The 23,286-nt window shown below is 48.8% G+C and overlaps 1 protein-coding gene across 2 annotated transcripts in view; it reads right to left on the bottom strand.

The window, feature by feature from the left end:
• The window catches only part of ATP1A1 (ATPase Na+/K+ transporting subunit alpha 1), a 29,054-nt gene extending 8,040 nt beyond the window's left edge, over positions 1-21,014 (bottom strand). The window contains exons 1-13 of one of the 2 annotated variants that reach the window (XM_035727346.1): positions 20,737-21,014; positions 10,794-10,898; positions 10,034-10,093; positions 8,048-8,251; positions 6,923-7,036; positions 6,503-6,637; positions 6,282-6,399; positions 5,569-5,837; positions 4,816-5,014; positions 4,434-4,543; positions 2,430-2,564; positions 1,706-1,898; positions 204-379 (exon numbers count right to left, since the gene is read on the bottom strand). In XM_035727346.1, coding sequence (XP_035583239.1) covers positions 204-379; positions 1,706-1,898; positions 2,430-2,564; positions 4,434-4,543; positions 4,816-5,014; positions 5,569-5,837; positions 6,282-6,399; positions 6,503-6,637; positions 6,923-7,036; positions 8,048-8,251; positions 10,034-10,093; positions 10,794-10,898; positions 20,737-20,748 — 1,830 coding nt within the window. In that variant the 5' untranslated portion in view covers positions 20,749-21,014. Of the gene's footprint in view, positions 1-203; positions 380-1,705; positions 1,899-2,429; positions 2,565-4,433; positions 4,544-4,815; positions 5,015-5,568; positions 5,838-6,281; positions 6,400-6,502; positions 6,638-6,922; positions 7,037-8,047; positions 8,252-10,033; positions 10,094-10,793; positions 10,899-19,977; positions 20,157-20,736 lie in introns of those variants that run through there. The other variant, XM_035727347.1, reaches the window with a different exon arrangement.
• Between the last annotated feature and the right edge of the window lie 2,272 nt (positions 21,015-23,286).

Genomic DNA, 23,286 nt, shown 5'->3' with positions numbered 1-23,286 from the left:
TCCCCCCAAATGCGTTTTTTCTTTTGAATCTCTCATCTGCTGTCTACACCAACATCTTAATACCATTTGGCCTTTTCTGGTGGTAACCAAAGCTTTGGAGATAAGAAACTCATCCTCCTGGTGAGAAAACTGAGCTGGCCCCACGTGACTCCCGTGGGGCCACATGACGAAGCAGGGCGCCCCGAGGCACACTGCACACCTACCTTAATACCAGCGCTGCGACACTTGCCCACGGCATCAGGGACGGCGGCCCGCGGAGGGTCAATCATGGAGATGAGCCCAACAAAGCAGAGGTTTTCAACGGGGAAATTCACGTCATCCGTGTCAAACTGGAACCCTTCAGGAAACTGTTCATCGGGCAGAAAGAGGTGGCAGAAACCTGCGGTGGCGGGGGGGTGGTCTGTGAGGACCTCACCGACGGAGGTGGCCCAGGAAAGAAGCCGCTGGTCATTCAGACGGCCTCCTTCTGGCTCCAGGTTGAGTTTGGAATATTGTTTCAAGGTCTAGTTTTAAAACCATGAGGTTTTATTTAACATGTACGTTTGCTATGGGGTCAGAAAAACCATGCAGATGACAGGAGTCCATCACCAAGCCTCAAAGGAAGCTCCCCGTCCAGCATGGAGAAGACAGAATGAGGACAGGACTTCTGAGCACTGGGGCTTCAGGGTTCATGACCTGCCCACTCAGGTGCTTAGATTTGGCAAATCACGTAATTATTTGTCTCTGCGTCTTTCCTTAGAAAAGATTGAGCCCCTGTCTCTACTCACTCTTCATCTAACCGAAAGACATGACTGCCCACCAGTGAGGGCCAGCCTGCAAGCTATTTTGAGGATAAATACAAAGCAGACACATTCTGCCCAAGGCGCTTTATCACACAGTATCATTACTACAGGATCATGACATTCCAGAGGTTGTTGCAAGGTGGTATGAAGGTGCAAGTGGTAGGAGGTGGCATGTGGGTTCATGGGAGAGAGAATGCTTCTACTTTGGGCCCGGAGACGTGGGGAAATGACACTTGACCACTGATTTTTCAGTGGAGAGAGACATAAGAGAGACACCTCAAATCAGATGAGGGAGCAGGTATGAACCAGAGCATGGGCCCGGGCAGTCACTTCTGAGTTACTCAGCTAAGCGGAACAGGAAGAATTACATCAATGATGGCTTTTTACCTGTCCGCCTCCAAAATAGCACAAACGCTGCTTTCTCAATTACATTATACAGTGAGTATCACGTACTCCTCGCCTGCCCTGGCTGACATACTCCAAGGACAGGTAGCTCCCTAGATGGAAAGTTTACTGCCAGTGTCATTTGTGAGCTGATGCATAAGCTCTGGTGTAAATTCACAACCGTTGTGCCAGTCAGGAAATGGTTTTACTCTGGGAATTAATTTTAATTTCATTAAGTTTGTAAGTCATAGTTCTAGCAACAAAGGTTTGATAATAAAGCTCTTCCCTATTTTTTTTTTTCAGGCAAACAGAACTGACCAGGATGAGACCAAAGGTCTAAGTACAAATCAGAAGCAAACCAATAGGATTTTGTTGCTCAGATGCCCCAACACACCAAACATCTCTCCAGCCCTTCCTATTTTCAGAATAGGGGAACAGATCAAGGAGGAGGAGGAATCCTCCGGAAGGGCTTCAGGGAGGTCAGGACACCGTGCAGATGTGTACCAGACTGACAGCCATGCTGCTGGCTGTCCACGTACCCAGCACTCGCTCTCCGAGGCCACCCAGCTCCAGGTAGGCATTCTGAAAGGCATCCTTCAGCTCCTCATCTAGGGGCTGCTCCTTGCCGTGCAGGAGGATGGAGCTACAGCGGTCCAAGATCCTTTCTGGGGCACCCTTCATCACCAACAGGTGTCGGGGCTCAGACGTGTTGGGGTTCTTATGGATGGACAGCTGTAAAGGACGGTGGACATGTGAATGCCGGTGGCTGCATGTGGCGGTTGGAGCAGGGAGCGCAGCTCACTTACTACTTAGTATGTGTCATGACAACCACCAAGGTCTCCTATTTCTGAACTCTGGTGTCCCACGCCTTGTAGCATACTTTGAATGCTACCCAAAAAACCAGCACAGCGATGTCGTCCTAAATCCCTGGCACGCGTTCATACGTAAACCTTTCCTGAAGGCAAACTGGGAACAAAGGGGTGGGCACATGCGTGGACACCTCGCCCCCTCGCGGCACCCCCACTCCAAACCGTAAGTATTCCAGAGGGCCCCAACACATTAGAGGAGGCTTCATTTATCCCACCGATACTCAAATGACTTAGGATTTTCTATACCTACTCCAGGGCAAAATCTAAGAGCTTGCATAAAGTTGGGAGAATTCGTTTTTTGAAAGCACTTAAGCTTGTAACATTTCAAACGGGAAAACAGCTCTCCTTCTGGCTTCCATTCCTCCCCGCCTGCCCCCCGCCACCACTAGGCCACCTGGTACTTGTTGGTGGAGTTGAAGGGGATCTCCACGATCTTGGCGTATCGCTCTCTCATCTCCTTCACTGAGCCACAGCACAGCTCGATGCATTTCAAGAGCGCAGACTCCGAGGCGTCGCCTGCAACTGCCCGCTGCAGAGCAGAGACAACATCTGTGGGTCAGCCTGAAACGCTTCACCCGGGCACCCTGAACACCTGGAAAGTCACCTGGATAGTCACCTGGATGTACTCTGATCTGGTCAGAAGCAGAGGACAGGGCAGGCAAGGGGAAGCAGCACTGTTGGCAGTGACTGGCCTCCCTCTGCTCAGACACACACCCCAGCCGCCGCCTCCTGTCTGCCCTCTTTCCCCACCCCAATTCCAGCTTCTGGTAGGAGAGGGGCACCTGAAGGGGTCACCCACCCTTGGGAGGAGCACAACACACTCTTCTAACCTACTTTAGCCTTTTTTTTTAAATCTTCCCCTGTTGCAAAGTCTCAAAGCCAACACTATTCCCAAGGACATATTTCTGGTTACGAATATGAAAATACCAAGTGAGAATCCAAATATTTACAGCACCTACAATTTAAAAGAAAATCCCTTCGGTTCCCAGGACTGGGGGCAAACTATGTCAAGGGCAAAATAGAGGGCTTTAAACATAATTGTGCAAAATTATCTGGGCCTGAGTGGTGTGAACTGAAAGCTATTATTAGCTCCAACAGTCATATAATCAGCTAACATTTTAAGTTAAAGCCTACACTTGAGGTAACACATACTTCTCTTTGGTGTGATATACTGGGACACACTAAGAACATTTTCAGCTGTAGCCAACTTTTATATAAACACCTGAGAACTCTGACTGCTTTAGGACTGCACAAGCAGATAGAAAATTAATGCTCGCAAATACAGTAGCCCTGTTTAGTAAGAAAGGTGGCCAGGTTTGGGAAGAAACGTGAAATTAGTGGGATCGTTTTAAACAAAGACCAGTTATTAAAGCAGAATAGAGCTGTATGCCTTTGGGGGAGGGGAGGGCAGGAATAATGCCACTGACACGGCCCCACCCCCTGAAATACTCAGAAATACAGCCCATGCTCCCTTTCTGGTACTTTTCAATGGGGAAAGATTTGACACTTGTTGAGTCCTATGCTGAAAGCCTAGAAGATTTCCACTTTGAGGTAAGGAAATATATGAAAGCAGGCATCTCAAGTTTTATCCCAGGATAAATACCCTCCTCTAACCAACATTAATTCAATGCCAAGAACACCTCCTTCAAAGGATACAGAGGTCCCATCTTCATAGGAGAAGCCCCCTCAGTTCCATCTAAGTGAGCCTTCTTTGCCTTTGACAGCCCGGTTTCTACCCAGAACCACCTGCAGCAGCCTTGCTGAGAACAAGCAAGCCCAGAGGGCCTCCTCACACACTGTCTTCTGCATCCTAAACAATCCTGTGCGGCTATGACCTTTCCAAGACCGTCTCCACTGGCAGCACAGTGAAACCTCAGTCATTTCACATTTCACATGAATTCCATGAGGCTGAGCTTATGTTCGCATCATTAGTAAGCAAGCAGAGAACAAATAAGATAAGAGAAATAGCTGAGCTATTTTAAGAAAATAAATGGCTTAAGGGATTTACTGGAATCTACTGTATCCTAATATGCAAATACGATTATCGAGTCACAAAAGCAGCCCTCACTGTCTGCTAGGTTAGTGGGTTATCATACACTCAGAGTGGCAACACCAGGTTTTATTCATTTGGTTTCTCACGGTTAAGATTGCTTCCCACCTCTGGTCAGTTTTTACTGTAGAGCCCCTCTTCTCGAACCTATGCAGACCACAGGGTAACCCTAAGTGCTTTGGGATCCCTAGGCAACACGTCACACGGAGGGTGTCCTATGGGGAGTGGTTCCCTTACAGGACGCAGAGGGCACATGCTCTTTAAAGAGAACACTGAGGTGGTGGTTCTTGTGGGGTACCTAGAACCCCGCACGGCAGCCTAACAGCTAGCAGGAACCCCTGAGCATACCTTAAGGATAGGTAGGTTTTCCTGGTTCGCCTGAAACACCGCCCTGTTACAGAGACCCGCAATTCTGGACAGAGAGAGCCAGGTGGCTGAACTCTTGTCAAATGAGACACCTGATGGAGGCAAGAAAGAAAAGATAGGAAAATAATGCATTACCTTTATATAAATGTCCCATAAAAAGTGAAACAATACATCTCATTTCCCGACTAATGAAACTAATCAGGTTTCAGGGCAAAATTGAGAGAAATCTAAAACCCATTCCCTTAACTCCTTACCAGATGATAAAAAACAAAAACCAAAACTAACTTAAAGAAAAAAAAAAAAAAAAAAAAGGAAGCCACGTGAGCAGGTAAGGCTACAGTGTGGGGTGGGCCCGGCGCCTTACCACTCTGATTCTCCGTTGTGTCGGCTTCGTGGATTTGATTGTCGAACCACATGTGGGCGACTGTCATCCGGTTCTGAGTCAGAGTTCCAGTTTTATCCGAGCAGATGGTGGACGTGGACCCCAAGGTCTCCACGGCTTCTAAGTTCTTCACTAAGCAGTTTTTCCTTGCCATGCGTTTGGCAGTAAGGGTCAGACATACCTAAAAACCATTAGGAACCAGATTATTTCAATCTCAAGCAGGACGGAATTCTATACAGACTGCGGCTCCATCCTAATGTGGAAGATGCTGGTCTAAAATTAAACCTCTCTGGCCATCCTCTGAAGTCTGAACCCTAATGGGAACATGTACAGAGGGCCTTCCCTCCTCCCATAAAGCAACAGATTAAGAAAAGTGGAAACAGCCAGGATTTACCATATTGTAGTTCCCCCGCTCACCACCCCCCCAATTCTTCTCCTTTGTTACACTATTGTGGAGCATGTGATAAGATCAGATCAAGATTTAGACCTCTTTAGGCTTTGGGGTTTCTATCTTCCACGTTTAAAAAAAAAAAACAAAAAAAAACCCGCCAAGCCTCCTCGCTCTCTGACCCTACCGACGGCTCTGAAGAGAAACTGCACACAAGTGCATGCGATCAACCCTGAGTCGGTGGCGGCTGCTGGGGGGCTGGGGGCGGGGGGGGGGTGGGGTGGGAGGGTGGAGTCGCACATGCAGGCTGATCTAAGAGCGAGCGCTGTCGTCCCCCAGTCACTAACCGTGACAGTAGCCAGCAGGCCTTCCGGCACGTTGGCGACAATGATGCCGATAAGAAAGATGACGGCCTCGAGCCAGGTGTACTCCAGGATCAGAGACAGGACGAAGAAGGACACACCCAGGAACACGGCCACACCCGTGATGATATGGATAAAATGCTCAATTTCTGCAGCGATGGGAGTCTGGCCTCCTTCCAGCCCAGAAGCAAGTGTGGCGATTCTTCCCATCACTGTTCGGTCCCCAGTGTACACGACAATGCCACGAGCGGTGCCTTAAGAAGGGGAGGGGGGTGGTACCGTGTTTCATCAAAGAAGTCACAGATTTTGCACAGTTACCTGGCATGGCTCATGGCATGGCTCAAAAAGAGACCAAACTACATGTTTTCAAGGGCCAGCTCTTTGGTGGGGTAAACACGGCTTTACACCACGGAGACTCTGGTGAAGGGCTTTCTATCCAGGAGCAGGACAGCAGCTCCAGAGGCCATGGCCAGGTGGGCACGGCCAACAGAAGAGGTGTGCTGGAGGTGGGGGACAGAACAGACCAACAGCCCGCCCCCAGGCTCCCAGAGCCTTCCTGCCAGCGAGTGAACCACAGCTGCTGTGCTTGACCACAGTAGTCAGACAAGGAGCCAATAAAACCAGGACAGAAATGGTAAGTCTCTGGTTTTGTTGTTGTTGTTAATGCCCAAGATAAACAGCATGTTAAAATGGTCTACCTTCCACACAGTTGGTTGAAAAGAAGGCAATGTTCCTCGTTTCCAGGGGGTTTTCATTTGTGAAGTCTGGAGACCTAGTCTGGGGCTCTGATTCACCAGTGAGTGAGGAGTTGTCCACCTGTCCGTGAGACAAGCATAAGGGCTGTGTGAGCGCAAGCCGGGCCGCCCTGCACTCTCCACCTGAGCCCTGCGGGTGAAGATGGGGGACCTGCTGAACCCACCTTGCAGCCGTTGGCAGAGATGATCCTGAGGTCAGCAGGGATTCGGTCTCCTCCTTTCACTTCCACCAGATCCCCGACTACAACTTCCTCCGCATTGATGCTCATTTTTTCACCATTTCGAATCACAAGGGCTTGCTTGAGGAGCAGAAAACAGTTTATACACCATTTAGTCAGAGAAAAGGGGCTGCCAACAAGGACCGGGTAGTGTTCAAATGAGAAGACCAAATTCCAAAGGGATCTCTAATGTGAATTACCCGAGGGCATGACAAGGAGAGTATTAATCTATTTACACAAGTTAACAAAAGCTTGTCGGGAGTTACTGCGAGGTGGCCCTCTTGTTCCCATCCACTTGGAAACCTCAGTTTCACACTAGCTCACATCCCCGGGGCTCTCCATGGAGAAAGGCAAAGCAAGAGGTACCTGGGGAACCATGTTTTTGAAGGATTCCATGATCTTGGAACTTTTAGCTTCTTGATAGTAGGAGAAACAACCAGTTATGATGACGACAGCTGACAGTACCACCCCAAGATACAGCTGGAAGGAACAAACAAGTCAGAGCCGCAGGCTTGCAGGAAGGAGTTGGGAACATTTAGTTAATTTTTGACTGAACAAAGACCAAAGTTTTAACAGGTCAAGGCTTCAGAAATAAATACAGAACTTGAGTCTTCGTATTTATCTTCCTAGAGACTGTGTACAGGAGGGTCAGAAATGGGGTCCCAGAGACACTTGGTCACTACACCTTGATAGACTTTTGGAAGTGTTCCAGATGAATCAGTTTCTCCCACTTTATTAAAACAAAGATATTTTCAAAAAAACTTGTCACTTCTGAAGAGTGGCTACCAAACATTTCTGGATGTGCCTTATGGGCCAACATGAGAAGCTGTGCTCTGCTGTATGGGTGGCGGCCGGCCCCAGGCCAGGACCTGCGCAGAGCTGCCTGTTCACCGCGACATGCTGGGTGGACATCCAGCTTGGAAGAGCATCTAGAAGGTGGGAGATGGAGAGAGAAACCGGAAACGAAGAAGAATGGATGGGGCCTCGAAGGCAACAGTTGCTAACGCTGCTTTCCCTCATGTTTGTCTACTTTTAAAGACTTACTTACTTGAGAGAGGGAGAAAGAATCCCAAGCAGACTCCTGGTTGAGCATGGAGCCCAAGGCAGGGCTCGATCTCAAGACCCTGAGATCATGACCCCAGCAGAAATCAAGAGTCGGACGCTCAACCAACTGAGCCACCCGGGTGCCCCTTTCCCTCCTGTTTAAAACCATCAGCTAGGGCTCCTGGGTGGCTCATTTGGTCAAGCGTCTGGCTTTGGCTCAGGTCATGATCCTGGGGTCCTGGGATCGAGCCCCACATTGGGCTCCCTGCTCCTTAGGGAGACTGCTTCTCCCTCTGCCTCTGCCTCTCTCTCATGAATAAATAAATCTTAAAATAAATAAACCATCAGCTAACTAGTGGTAACCAGCGGAAAACAAGTGGGTGGCAAAGACCAGCAGGGATACCTTACGCATACTTAGTAATCTAAATTAGGAGCTACAGAACTCACGTTATCATTTTGAGGTTCCTCTTCTGTGGCAGCTTGGATGCCGTAAGCTAAGAAACAAAGAATCGCTCCAATCCACAGTAACATGGAGAAACCCCCAAACAGCTGCCGACAGAACTTGACCCATTCGGGAGTGGTGGGAGGCGGGGTGAGAGCATTGGGGCCATCTCGAGCCAGGATCTCAGCAGCTCGAGCAGTTGTTAAGCCCTGAGATGCAGAGGAATGTAAATAAGACATACTGCCCCCAGAACATACAAGCAAATATACCCACCTGATAGCTGGAAGGCCCCAGTAATGGGTTTAGGAGGAAACAAAATGCCCCAAGCTAGCGAGCCGACAAAACCTGGCAAGTTCTGATGAGGACCCTCTCCTGGTCCGGGCACATAGCTGCCCAGACTTTCTAAGGAGCCCACAACACCAGACTGAAATTCGTTTTAAATCGATCCATGGACAGATCTGAATCCAGTCTGATCTAAGTTTAGGTAAGGGACTCAGGCCAAATTGCATTTTTACCAAAAAGGTAGCAATGTTAACTCATCGGTTCAGTTTTGCAAATTAAGAGCTTTGAGTTCTTTTGCATATTGAATCTGTCAGGGAGGAGGAGAAGAAAGAAACCCTCTATAAACATCAAAAAAGGAAGAAAAACTTCTCGGTAGGAATCCAACCTGTGAATGGTTTAACAGCCAAGTTTTCAGTAGAGAAGACCATCCTGTGGATGGTAACTGCAAGGACAGCCTGGCTGGGAGGGTTCCCACAAGGGCACATTCCGGCCCAGCCCCAGGAACCTACCAACATCAAAGAATTCACGGAAAAAATCCACCGTACTAAAGCCTGGCGCTTCTCTAAATGGGCCTTAAAACCAAGACACGTGGACGGCACACAGTAGATACAAGGCTCCATGACAAGGGGAAAATGTGATTACTTTCGTATTATCAAAATACCGGGGGGGGGGGGGGGGGCAGGGGTAGAGACAAAACCAATTTTTGCCCAAAGTATCCGTTAATATGTAGTTTGTATTCACACGTTATTTTAAATATTTGAGTTACCTAGGGAGTATGAGTAACAGGAAGAAGAAAGCCAGGCAGTGAAGGGGAAATGAGGACTCGGCTGGGACCCCCCTCAAGTTCCTGATGTAACCCCAGGGCAGAGTAACTGACACCCACCATCTGAGCACTCTCTGCACGCCAGGACATTCTCAAGACAACCCTTTTCTACGTATTACTACAAGGGAGAGCGTGTGCTCAGGCTGCCCAACAGGGAGTGTCAGCTCCATCTGAGTCAGGCCTCCCCTCGGAGCCCAGGGCATCCGTATCAGCCACGTTGCTTACAACCTCTTGAGCATTTACTGAAATGATGGCTACATGTTGGCTAGCACTCACGTCAGTCCCCAAGAGTTTTTACTTTTTGCACAGAAATAACAAACTGTACCCTCCCCCGACTGTTTACTTTTATACTGTTCGTGTGGCAAATTTAATACCCAAATCCTCCAGGTAACAAGAATACACAACACATGCTTTATGGAAAGATTTCTTTAAGTGGTGTAAAAAACAAGTTTCAAATAAATGCTAGAATAATCAAGGTTCTGGAGCAATGGAGCTAGATGGCAAAACTGCAAAAACTGAAGTGTTAAAGATTCAACTCACTGAAATATTCGACTCCATTTCATGAACATAGAAGAATAAAGACAAAGATTTATAATCGAAAGGTCAGGGAATGAGCATGGCCATGGAGCCATTCCATTTTAAATCCTGGTGCTTCCCTTATTGGATCTCACTTATTATAAAATGGGGAAAATAACATCTACTTTCAAAGTGTCAGGGGCCAACAAAATACTAAAAAAGCGCCCCAAAGCCCAAGCTTCACATGCGGCACAGGAGATACTCAGATGGTGCCTGTCATCATTCTCTTCCTCTTAGGTCTGTGCCACGGGGGGAGATGCCCTAGGGAAACAGGATTTGGATTCTGTACAAGTGTGAAATGACAACATACTCGACTCAGGTCTGTTCCATATTTGCGATGAAGTTCGTCAAGGCTAAGTTTATGGTCATCCTACGGGGAAACAAACAGAAGAATTAAATACTGTACCATGAAAAAAGATGAGGAGAAAAGAAAGCATTAATGTCCCTCGTTGCTAGTACTAACTAGGCTCAGCAAACAGGCTTTCCTTCCCGTGCAGAAGGCAGGAGATGTCTCACTGATGCCCAATGGCTCGGCAACCACCCAGCCCTGTGCTGAGAGTCCCTCCCTGGAGGTCAGTGAAAGCTGTGGGATGAGGCCCCTTGCCACCTGCCAGGACTTCAGGAAAGCCCAGCAGGCTCAGAGCTCAAGGGAAACCTTGTTTGCCTTCTCTGATGACCAGCAGGTTCTAGGTAGGCCGTGTCTGTGGAAGCCTCCACAGCCGGGGGGCTCGAGGCTCCCCTTATGTTTGGCATAATCCAGAAGCAGAGAAAAGCGATGGCCCCTGATATCAACCACAGTTCCTTCTATGGACCTTTGGTTATGCCAGGCGGTGGGGTGGGGGATAACTTTCCCAACATGCCAACAGCCTGGAAAATGAAAATTTTCCAGACTGATCACTAGGGTTTGGTAAGGTCTGTAAAAACAACCACAATGACTGTTTTGCTTTTAAAATAAAGCAAGTCTCTGACTGAAGGATTGGGGGGTGGGGAGGGGAGAATCAAACACCCAACAGATAGGATACAATTAATTTATAAGGAGAAGAGAAAGTAACCTGCCTCCTAATACCTACCATAGAAACTTCTTTCTTCAGTTCATCCATATCCCGCTCTTTCTTGGCCTTTTTTTTGTCGCCATGCTCTGAAACGGCTGCAGGTTCATATTTATCACGTCCAACCTACAGGAGAATGTGGGAGAGGCGAGGTTGTGTATTATGAACACACAGGGAATTCTGGAGCAGGGGATGTTAGCAGTTTTTAGGATAGAGAACATTTCGAATAGTCAACAGGACAGTAACCATGGACACCACAAACTAAAGCAACGACTACTGCAACTGTCATGCCCCAAGACACGCCACGTGCACCCGAAGGCATTAAGACCAGGGGAGGAGTCACGGCAACCACAGAAGGGTCCCGCTAGTCACTTCCATTTGGGGTGAACAGGGAAAGGGTTGTGCTGTCAAAGTCTCTATACCGCCACCTTCCATCTTCCCCACAGAGAGAATGAAATCATCTTTACATCAGTAACTGAGAGCACAGTGCTGATGCCTTTGCATTTTGAACCAGAAAGTCTGAGTTAGACTCCTGCACTCTACCACTTGTCAGCTATATATCCTTGGGTAAGTCAGTGACTCTTAAAGCTTCAATTTTTTCTTTGCTGGTGTGGAGAGAATAGTTGTGCCCACCTCCATGTAGTGTTTCCTGGGAGAACCAATTACACAAAACACTTAAATGCAAGTTACTTCTATTATGTTTAAATTCTTAGCTTTGCAAAGAAGCCATTAAGGATCAAATTTAAATATTTTTAGGGCTTACATAAGAACAGTGACCTGTTCATCTTTTCTTATATAAAAGAAGTTAGCCTAAAAATACTTAAAATCATTTAAATAAAAGACAAAAAAAAAAAAAAAAGTCCTCTCCCCAGTCCACAGCCTGAAAATAAACCCCCCAAATGAAAAGTCACTGGAAATGTTTTGACATAAGCAGGGTGTAGGAAAAGCATGTGCATTATCACACAATTCACAGGATCCACCTACACCTCTTGAAAACTGGAACCATTTTTAGAGAAAACGTTGATTCTATAGTTTAAATTTAGATTGTTCTGCATACCCCTCCCCCCACTGTTGAAAATCCTTGTGCTTATCTACACAAAGCCTGAACTTGGTGCTCCCGAGCTTGGTCGGCGGCGGCAAAGAGGCCTCACCCCCACCCCACAAACTGTCTCCCACAACCACTACCACCTGAGAGGGGCAGGGGAAGGAGAGAGTAGCATTTTTCTTAAAATGGATGATCTGTAGTGCTATTACTACATTATCTTGTACTGTAGCTCTCCCTGACTCCCTTCTAACTTTCAGAAGCGCACTGCCAGCTATTAAAACAGTTGAGAACCTGTGTCCAGATCAAAATTTTACTGTGCTAAAAATCAAATTTAAAAAAAAAAAAAAATCAAAGGAGATGGGTGTATTTCAGTCACAGCTAAGATGGTTGCAAATAAACACAATATTCACTTGAATCTGAAAACACCCTCTCTTAAGACTCTAAAGAGAAATCCTGCCCCAAATGAGCTGGTGTTGCCCACAAGCAGAGACATTTACATTATTCATGTTGTTCAACTCCTGTGGTTACTTCTGCAGTGTTCCTTGACTAACTTCTCCCGACAGAGTGGAGTTCTTTTGTTTCTATCTTATCTGTTAAGAATGAAGCAGGTCTAAAGATAGTCGACATTCTTGAAATTCTCTCCACTGTGGAGCAACCACATTTATAAGTGCCTCTTTGCATAGAGCCCTTGGTGCTACTGTTTAAAATGGAAAATAATCACACACTGAAAGCAAACACACAAGTAAAACAAAAAGAAAGGACAGGGCTTCCACCAGACAAGCACCACAGTCTGAAGTGGGATTTCTTTCACGTCTTGAATGGGAAAGCACATCACTTAAAACTCATTTCAAAGGCATTGACTAGGGAATCTCTAGAAGACTATGTGGTCAGTTTGTATTGATTTTTAAAATACAGTTCACAATTTCTCTTTTAAGCACGGTATCATTAACACAAGTTTAATTTAAATATAAGAAAATCAGATTTAAAAATCTCTCTGCCTCACCACCTATATGCTTTATTCTCAGACTTTCAGTATTTTCCACTCCAAAAAAGGGGGAGAGAGAATGGTGAGAGAGCTAGGCCCTGGACAGGTTCCAAAGTTGTATCCCATTACAGAAAAGTATCTTGCCTCCAGCCTCACAGTTATCAGTGGTTAAGTTGGCGGGGAGTTTTGATTTCCTAATAACCCCCACCCTCCTTTCCTTATCAATTCATGCTACGTAAGGCATAGTTTTAAATGAGAACATTCGTGAAAGAGACATGGGAAGTATTAACGTGGAATTTCTTCTCCTTCAAGATTTTAATTTTTTCAATAGGCAATGTTTGTCCAGAAGACCAGATGGCTTTTACAATTCAGTTCTTCCCTACAAGTAAAACACTGATTTAATATTCGCTTACTGTGACAGGAACCAAATATTCCTTAAGTCCCTATAGGTCTCGATTATCATAGATTCGAAGCAGAAAAAAAGTGTGTGTGTGTGTGTGTAGGTCTCGATTATCATAGATTCGAAGCAGAAAAAAATTGTGTGTGTGTGTGTGTGTGTGTGTGTGTGTGTGGGGGTGGGTGTGGTTGAGGGAGCGTAGGGTGAGAGAGGCACCGGGCACACATTTTGGGAAAAGAAAACAAGAGAAACATGGTTTCCCCCAACTGACTACAGGAACCTTCCCACTCCTCTGAGCACTGGGCACACATTCCTACTTCTTGAATTAGAAAACTCGGATCACTTCTCCCACACCCACCATGCTCCCTGCAGTGGCGCCCCTCGGACACCCCGAGGTCTCTGAGCTAAAGGTTCCCATGAGGCCCTTCACAAATGGGACACTGACTGGTGAAAATGATGAAGTTAGTTCGGTTCTGGTGTGTGGTTTTTTTTTTTTTTTCCATTCCTAATTTAGGAAGTGGAAGGTCACAAGGAGGGCAGGGGCTTGCCCAGGGTGACACAGCTGAAAATGGGTCATTACTTCATCCTGTGCTTCCCAGGGATTCCATCCTCTCAAAGACGCCCTAAGGAGTTTGCCACCGTTGGATCTGGGCAGAGGGAAAGGTGCCCAGAGAGATGGGGAGAGAAAACTCTTGACAGGAGAAACCAAGGTTAACACAAGTAATGAGGTTCACTCATTTAAAAACATGGACCACCCCCCAGATGTGCCCCTTCCTCTCCGTCAGTAACTAACCACCTAAAGGGGGTACCCGTTCCCACCACAGTAACAGATGGCCCTGGGGGCAGCAGGGAGCTCAGCGCGCTTCAGACTTCTGGAACTGCTGAAGAAGCCTCTGGGATACTGGGAACGTCCGATGTCCATGCCCTTCGGACGGGAATGCTGATGTGCTTCAGGTAGGCCCCCAGCCATCCTGGCTGGCTGCAGGACCCTGCACAGTCAGCCTCAGCTGCCTGTCCCTACGATGGCAAAAGCATTTGATGCGACGACTGAAAAGAGTCTAGAAGGCATCCTGATTTGTCTGATTCATCAAGGGGCTGCCGTCAAGTCTGAAAACAAAACACCTAAAGCCCCGCGCTGTTCTTAAAACCCACACACAAACAAAAGGTTTGGGACTGGCAAGAGGGGCCAGAAGGAGGCTATACCTTCCTTCAAATGGGGGGAGAAAGGGGGAGGGGGCTTATCCCATCTTCCTGGGATCGTGTATTATTAAATCATTCTCAAACACGACTCTGTATGTAAAGGTGCTCTGCAAAGCACTGCGCCACGGTTATTATAATAACTGGGTTTTAATTAACATACAAATTACTGCCATTCCTCACTTACTATGAAAACCCCTTTCAACCTTAAAAAAACAACCCATTTGGGGTATTCATCTCATCAGTTAAAACTTAACAGAAAATATCAGAAATGATCAAGCCCAGTTCATTACAGCCTCCAGTTGCGCCTAAATGACTAAGTGGTTTAGTTTACGTGCAAGGAATTTTCTAGCCAGGGATCTGAGGGCCCCGAGACGGCTGGGGTTGAGGGAGGACACGCGCTGTCTTAATACTGCAGCGCTCTGCGGCCTGGAGCAGCATTCAGGGCAGTTAAGGAACGAATCAATTTGCTTTCTTCTGCAGAGGAGGTAACCCACGGGACCACCATGTCTTCATATTCCTTGTCACTCACCTGAACGTGCAGCAGGCTGGAGAAGGTCATGTAGCAAAGCCAGAGCAACGGGTCCCTTTTGTGAGGCCAGCTCACCACCTCCATACTTGGGCTATAGCCCACCAAGCCAGCGGGGGGGGGGGGGGGGCGCGCAGAAACACCAGCTCCAGCTCTAGCCAGCAGGCTCCCTCAGCCCCAAACAAATTAGGCTTAACCTTCCTCCCCAACCTGCTGGTAAGGAAATTCTTAAGGAGCCTGCAAGCCCGCCCTCCCTGCAAAAAACACCCACGATCAAAAAAAAAATTCTAAAATGTCTAAACAATCAATATACTTTAGATTTACTACCTCTTTTGAAAACATTTCTTTGTTTTTCCAGTGATTCAAAACAAAACCCAAGCCTGTTTTTTCACTGGGGTTAACTTTACCTCTATCATTAGGCACCCGGGTTATGAAGAGTTAAAACTTTCTGCCTGTTCATTCCGTTGCTCCCCTCATCCCTTTTCTCATTTTACCAGACCACTCTTTGGCTAGTGCTACTCAAAAGATGTTGTCCGTCTGAGAGACGAAGGATTCCTAACTGGCACCAGTGTTGCAAGGGGACTGAATAAATTCCCAGTTCTCATGGCTCCTCAGTTGGTACCCCGAGGCGTAGGGTACGGTACGAAGTAAACCAGCTGGCAGGCTGAAGAGGACAAAGGCAGCCCAAGGCCCCAGACACAGGTCACTTGAACTGAAACAATAAAAACAAATATGGCCCCATGGAAACATCATGTAGAAGATAAAAGAAAAACACAAAAGGATAGCGCCCAAAATGCCCGAGGGCCCTGGCCATGATGACAGCCTGGAAAGATAAATCTGACAGCAAGACCCACTGGTCTCCACACCTGACACTCTTCACTACCGGGCCCCCAAACAGTCCAAGCCCCAAAGACAAAGCAAGAGCCACCAAGAATCACCTCTTTGGATCACTACTAGGAAGTACCTAACAGTTGCTACTAAGTAGAGTTTGGATAAAACCAGATACAGAGATAATTAATGTTCAGATACGATTCATTGTAGTCACAAGGAACTAAGGAATGGGGTGTACTGGTCCCAATTCCCGTGGCTCAGGATGCAAACGAAACCCGAGAGAAAAACTGCAGGGTGGGTGGGTGGGAGGATGGGGGCTCTATTCTCACTAATAGAATTTTGCTACCAAACATCAGTCAAATAAATGTGAAGAACTTCTTGTGGATTCCTGACAACAGATTTCAGCACAACTAATGAGGTGAGTCATATGCAAAGAACAGTCTCTCTCAGATTCCAGCCAAAGAATACACTTCCTCTCATACACTCAATTCATAGCAACGTGAGAAAGTTCAAACCTGACTTGGTTACATCTCCTTTTCCAAAAATACAGATACGAAGGAGAGTGTAAAAAAAAAAAAAAAAAAAAAAAAATAGGCCAGTGGGGCTTTCAAATTCTCTTTACTTCACATTATCGCTCACTGGCCATGTATTTTCACAGTAACCCAGAACTGGACAGCTCTGGCAGGGATGGGGAGACATTCTGCCCAGCGTCATGCTGTCCAAACGCAGCCACTCTGATTACTGTGAGCCCATCTGATCTGACACTCGTCTTTCTTCTTCTGGCCTGCTGGCTGGCAGAGAGCCCTGGGCAGCTAGAAGGCACCAAGGCACAAATGTTCACACTCCCTCCCATCACAGAGCGCTGAAAAGCAACCCCCCCACCTTTTTTTTTTTTTTTTTGGTAAGACTTTTACAAAGACTTAAAAAGAAGTCAAGTCCCTTGCTTGAAAAGTGAAAGTAGATGAAAACTCTAAGATGCCATTAAGTTAGGAGGTCAGCAATGTCAAGGGGGATACTTCCACTTGGCTTTCCTTTGGAGGGTAATTAATAGTAGTTCCTATTATAGTCAATCCTTAATATGTTTCTCAGATGAAAGAAAAATTCTTCTCTGGTTTTGAAGGGTTTAAGACTAACTGATGAACAGGAAACCTATAGTTTATAAAGATCGGATCTTCCCTCAGTGCCAAATCCTTGGTCAGCCTGACCACAGCTGTGGTGTTTGCTTGCACTGCACTCACTTTGGACAGAACAGAGATGACTTCACTTGGTCCTCAGGGCCAGTAGTCTACCTAAGGGCCAGTTGAGAACCTGAAGCTTCAGGGCTTGAAACAATTTTTTTTTTTTTTTACCTTTCTGTTTTTAAATGAACAAACTAATTTTACTTACTTTTGCATACAAAATCCTTCAAATAGTTAAAGCCTTTTTCTTATTCTTAAATTTGGCTATCTTTAAGACAACACAGCCTGATTTGAACAGAAAGTCACTTAACTGTTAATTTGTTGCTAAAATAATCAGGAAACAAGGATGGGATGGAGCATGTTTGGGTACCAAGTCTATTGTGCTTTATAATTCTGAGTTCATCTTTTATTTTTAAATGCAGCTTAGGGGTAACACTTCCAGAGGGCTGTATGTTTTCAGTTTTAGCTCTCACCTGGATGAACATTTACCAAATTTTTAAAAAATCCCCCTGGGAGTGTGGGGGAGGGAGGGTTGCAAGGGTTAGCCTCCTCTCAGCCTTCTCAGATTTATGATGCAGACCTCCCCCCCTTCCCTACCCTCCCACCCAAAGGTGAGTCACTAGAGTGTTACAAACTTACTGGCAGAGAACACTACTACAAATTAACAAACAGTAAGTTACCAAAAGAGGATACACCCTCAGAACAGGGTACAGAAAGAATCCTGAGCCGGGGAACTGTCACACTCACACACTGAACACTTCAGAGACAAAAAGGGTGTGATGCAATCCCGGCCCTCTGGTCTGGCCCCAGTGCTGGTCAACAGTTCCTCCTATAACGGCTTCACTCGCTCCTGGCCAGGCCCGGGCAACTTTCCACTCTGAGGACTCTGCCTTCCAATGTTTTCAGTCTAAAGTACTAGCTTTATAGCAGCCAGAGGAGATTTAGTCACACTTTCAAGTTGAGCTCCAAAAGGGCAGCTGATAATGTTACCGAACGACCAGGATTTCTGCTGACTTGCGTATCCCTTGTGCAACCTTCACCTGAGCCTTCTTCCCCTGCTCCTCTTGAAACCACCCCCGTAAGCCAGGATTTATTTTCTAGGTAACTTAAGTTAATATTCAAACAATGCGGAACCGCATGGAAGGACCTGGTGACATTCCCCCTTCCCCCCAGCTCTGGTAAACTTGAGAAAAAAAGTTTTTTGTGTACCTTTGGTGAGCTAGTTGTGGGTGGCAGGCCTGGCTGTGGCTGTAAGCCAAGTCACTGGCAACAACACCCAATATGAGAAAAAGGGACAAAATCCTATTTCATCCAGGAATGATTCAGCAGGAGCTGTTCTTTCGTTTCCTTACCAAAAGCTTAGGAACTACATTTTTAAGGAGAAAGAAAATCACCTGAAATATCATCAAAACCTAGGCCCCCAAGCAGTGGGAAGAAAGAAGCAGGGAAGAAATTAACAATGACCTTAAAAATTAGCTGCCAGCACAGGCTTCCTGGTTAACCAATTATCAGCAGGGCTTTAGTCACCACTCCACCCACATTTTAATCCCCATGTGGAAAAATCCCAACATTTCAGCATAAAATATCCTTCTGAACATTGGACTATCACAGTAAGTCACTGGGGACAAAAGACGTAACTTTACCCCAAGAGAATCACCACATCTCCCGCCTTAATGTTCAATTTACCAGTGTCTCCCCCTCCAAAACGCTAACTACCACCCAGCAGATAAGCAGCCTACCATCCTGTGAACCAGCTGCAATTCAGTTTTGTGTTTGCCAGCCACTGGCTTTTTATTAAGAACCCTAAGACATCCTGGTTGAACCTTCACAACCCAGGTGTGTGATCTTCACCACTGTTGTGCATGGGTTCAGTTATGAAAAACACATACAGAAACGTGGCTAGAACTCAGTTACTCAAACATCTCTCGGGTCCATTAATTTTTAATGTGATTTTTAAATCACAAATACCCCACTTTCATCTGAAGAATAATGCTGGAGTTCTGCATATAAGGCAACGTTAAGTGGGTTGTTCAGGCTGGGGAGACCACAGGCTGTTCAGGAATCAGGCATGGCTGGTGTACCAACCATTTGACCTTGAACAAATCACTTCACCTTCCTAGGCCTCGGGTACATATTCCCGATCACTACAGCCCCCCCCCCCCCCAAAGCAGGAATGTCCAGCTTTGGATATCAACTTTTTTTCTTTTTTGAGGGAGGAGAACCAAAGGGGTGCGCTTAAAGGGCTTGTTTAAGGGAATGACCTAGGGTTTGATGGTGTGGTACAAGCCCAGGTCACTAACCCACTTTTATATCGTGGGGAGTACACTCAGCTCTTTGCCTTCGGCTCTGGAACCTGGGTCAGCCCTCCACATTCTGTGCTTTTAAAAGATACCAGTCGTGCATGCCACTTCTCCCTGCTCTCCCTACCAGGTCCAAGGCTTTCTAATTACCTAATCCTTCAAAATCCAAAATTAAGAATCCCCAAAGAACGCACCCTGCCTCTTCCCCCAGCACTCACGCCACATTGCGGAGCCCTGAAAACCTCCAAAGACCTACTAGATGCCCGCAACGTGCAAGCCCTGGAGATAACTGAGCGGCTGCTCTCCTACCCCGTGTTCTCACGACCTGGTCATTTTCTCCCATGAATTGATACTTTGGGGGGTTATCCTGTATAAACTTTTCTCGACTTGGCTTTGGCTCCGTTAGGGTCTGAGACTCGGTCTTCTGCTGTGGCTACGGGCATTCCCAGCGCTCCGTGCACTCTCCTCCCCTACCCCGGAGACCCGCGATTCCTTCGGGAACTGCTCTCTCCGCGGCTCGGCGGTCCTGCCACCGAGTCCTGCCCGCCTCCTGCAGTCATTTTTCGGGTTTATTGTACCCAGAGGCCCTGGTGAGCCAGCCCATCCTCCTTCCAGGCTCATCCCTCAAAAAAAAAAAAGCACCTCTACACACCCCTCCCCACCAGGGAAATGACCACTCCAGCCGCCCCAGGGCGCATCCAGTGTTTAGGGAAAGCGTCCCATTAAAGCTCTCAAAAGTATACCTTAAAGGCCGTCTTAGGGCGGTGAAGACACACCCTTTCTGGCACCAGCCAGCACGACCGGCTCCGCAGTGAAGGGAAGCCCGTTGTTGTTGTTGTTTCTCTCTCTCTCTCTCTCTCTCTCTTTAGGGGAGGGCGGCTGCCTCTGCGGGGAACTGGCTAAGCCCCAGCGCCTGCGAGAGTGGGAGCCTCACCCCCTCAGGGCCACCCCCGCGTCGGAAGTCCCCGCCGGCGCCCGGACCCCGGCCGCGGTGGGAAGGCAGCCCGGGAGGGGCCCCGGCGGCGCGCCCCAGGGGAAGGGGAGGAGCACGCCTTTCCTCTGGGCACGGAGGGCGGAAGGAAAAGGGAAGGCAAGAGATGGGAGGTGAGGGCGGGCGGAGGGAGGGGAGGGGAGGGGAGCCGGCTTCGGGGATGCCGCGGCGGCCAGCTCCTTCCCGGGGCCGCCCCGCGGCGTCCGCCCTCCTCCTCCCGGCCCCGCGGCTCCCGAGCGCCGCCTCCAGGAGCCCCCGGCCCGCAGCGCGCTGGGACTCGGGGGTCCGCGGCCCGCCCCGCGCTGCCGCCCGCCCTCCCGGCCCCCACTGCTGCGCTCCCTCCATTTCCAGAGTGCGTTGTCTTTTAAGCCTGGCCGCCCAGCCTGCCCGTTCCACTCCGCGCCGCTTCCTCCTCCGCCGCCTCCCGCTGGTCGCGGTAGCCCTCCTGACTTCCTCCTCCTCCTCCCGCCCGGCGCCCCGCGCCCCCTCGCCCGGCTCGCCGCACACTCACCCCTTTCCCCATGGTCGCGGAGGTCTGTGCGCGGCGCCGGGTCCTGTCGCTCGAGAATCAGAGAGGAAAAAGAAGAGAGCAGCTCCCGGCCGAGCTGGCGCGGCCGGGGGAGCGGAGAGGAGGGAGCTAGGGCTGCCGCGGGGCGGGAGGGAGGGAGACCGGCCGGCGGCTCGGGCCGATGCCGCCGCTGGGGCTGCTACCGCTGCTGCTGCCACGTGTCCGCCTCCTCCCGCCGCTGCTCCGCGCCCCAGACCCCGCCGCAGCTCAAGCCCGCGCCTCCTCCTCACTTCCTAAAATATGCAACCTGCGTGTTTGCCCCGCCCACGCCGCGGCACGTCACCGTTACCGGAGCAACCTGACACCGGCCGCGGGCCTGGCTCCGCCCCCGCCGCAAGCCCCGCCCCCGGGCCCGGGCCGGCCGGCTGCGGCCAGTCGGGGCTCCAGGCGGGAGGGCGCCGGGCACCGGGGCGCGCGTGCCCAAGTCCCGGGAGGCCGCGGCCGCACCACTGCGGGGCGCGCCGGCTGGCTGGGCCGCGGGGACTCTGCGGCCGTGCGGCTCCCGCGCCCCTCCTCCCGCCGCCCTGCGTGACCGGCCTGCTTTGTAGGACACGCGAGGTCCGCAGTGGGTGCTGGCACGCATTCGGAAACTGGGCTCTCCGAATCTCCGCGGACCGGGGGCAGAAACCGCGAAGGGGCCTTTCCAGTGTATCTATCAGGGAGCTCCTCTGGAACTAAGGGACGCGCCGGGGTGGAGGTGGGGGGTAGGGTGTGATTGCAGCCCGCGCCAGCCTGAGGGACAACGCCTCCTTGCGCAGTCCCAGCCCCGCGCCCACCTGCAGATGGCCTCCCCAGTCTCTCGGTGCCCTCCCAGATGCCTCCTCTGCTGTGGGACCCGCGTGATCCACTTCCCGCTCGGCCCCAGGAAGAATGGGTCTGGGCTGGCCTTGCAAAAGGTCCCAAGCGCCCTCCTCCTACTTCTCTTCATGACCCCAATGACCACCCAGAGGGCTTCCAGTGAATTTATTCACGCTACTGTGTGAAAGAAACCCGCTTGCCGGGTTTGGGGAGTCGCTTTTTAGGGAAGAAACAAGAAGAAGCCTAAAGGAATGCCTGTCTTTAGCGAAAGGGGTTGACTTGATGGGGAGATGTCCGAGGACCTGTCTGGAGGCTCTTCGTGCCTCCCACATCGCAGGGGCAGCGCCCCTGCTTGCGCGGCCTTGGGTGCCCTGAGGAACTCTGGGCCTGGTGTGTGATGATAAGCCCAGGAACCTCCAGAGAGCCCGGCTGGCTGTGGTGGGACTTCCCATTAGAGCTTCTTAGCAGCAGCTGCTGTGGTTGAAGGCCTCCAGCATTTAGAAAGTAAAGTATTATTATTAACAATACTTTCAGGAAGTCAGATGTACTCTGGGAAAACACAAGATTCGCAGGAGAAAGTCTCTATGCATCTCTGGGAATTCCTACAAGAAACAAGGAAAATATTAACTTCCTAAGCAAGTTAAAGCTGACCCTGGGAACCCTAAGTATTAATTTAACATGAACAAATAAAGATACGAAGCTTGAAAGAAATAGGAAAGGAAGGAAGGGAAAAAGGAAAAACTATACACTGTATTATCAGTTCCAACAATAGGGTAATTTTTTATTACTTCTTAAAAGATACTGTTTCTTACAGGAGTCTCTTCCTCTTGCCCAAGAATGCATTGTTAATGGCTGGCGCCTCCCCTAGCGATCTTCAGGCTTGGTGACATCACTCCAGACCGTGAAAAGCAGAGGAATTTGTAACCTGGATTCAAATTCAAGACTGCTGGGGAAAGAGCCCTCAAATCCAGAACAGAGTTCCCTGTACTGCTAATCCAAAGACAGTTACAGAGTGTTATCAGGGCTCTGCTCCAGGGGTCTAGACAATGGTTCATTCACGAGCCCTTATAGCCTCCATGACTGCTAACCCCTAGAAAGCCTTTGCTTGCTAAACATCTCAAATTGTTTAAGATTAATCATCCCTTGGGCCCTGGTCTGAATGGAAAAAGTGCAGCAAGAACAGCAACAAAATGTAGAAAGGAAAAGTCTGAGCAATGTAGATTTTTCCTGCCAGCTGATCTCCTTTTTCTCCCTTCCTAAGTAAAATTATCTTTTTTCATTCAAGAATATAACCTCGATAGATCAACGCATTTCCCTTTGTCTCTAGAGCTGTTTATTTGGCCGCTGGGAGATTGCTGAAGGTCCTTCCGGGAGGGCCTCAAAGTTCTAGCTGTATTCCAGCATGGGGGAAAAGGCATAAAAACATGAGAAATGTTAACTAAAATTTGTATGTTGCCTTGCCTTCGCAAAGCACTTTTCCCAATAAAAGCCCCTTGGATCCTCACAAGTCTGGAGGGTAAAGAGTTTTAGGTGCGTTTTACAGAGTGGGAAACTGGAGCCTCAGGGACTTCCTTCTCACAAAGCCATTCAGTTAGTGTCTGGGGGAGCCTGGCTCAAAATTGCAGAATGGGAGCCATCCTCCTACTTCTAAAGTTTGGTCTCCGAGCATAGCACCAAGGAGGTTCTGGTGGGGGA

Source organism: Zalophus californianus, chromosome 4 (genome assembly GCF_009762305.2).
Source record: "Zalophus californianus isolate mZalCal1 chromosome 4, mZalCal1.pri.v2, whole genome shotgun sequence".
Taxonomy (NCBI): Eukaryota; Metazoa; Chordata; class Mammalia; order Carnivora; family Otariidae; genus Zalophus; species Zalophus californianus.
This window is presented reverse-complemented; position numbering and strand designations above follow the sequence as displayed.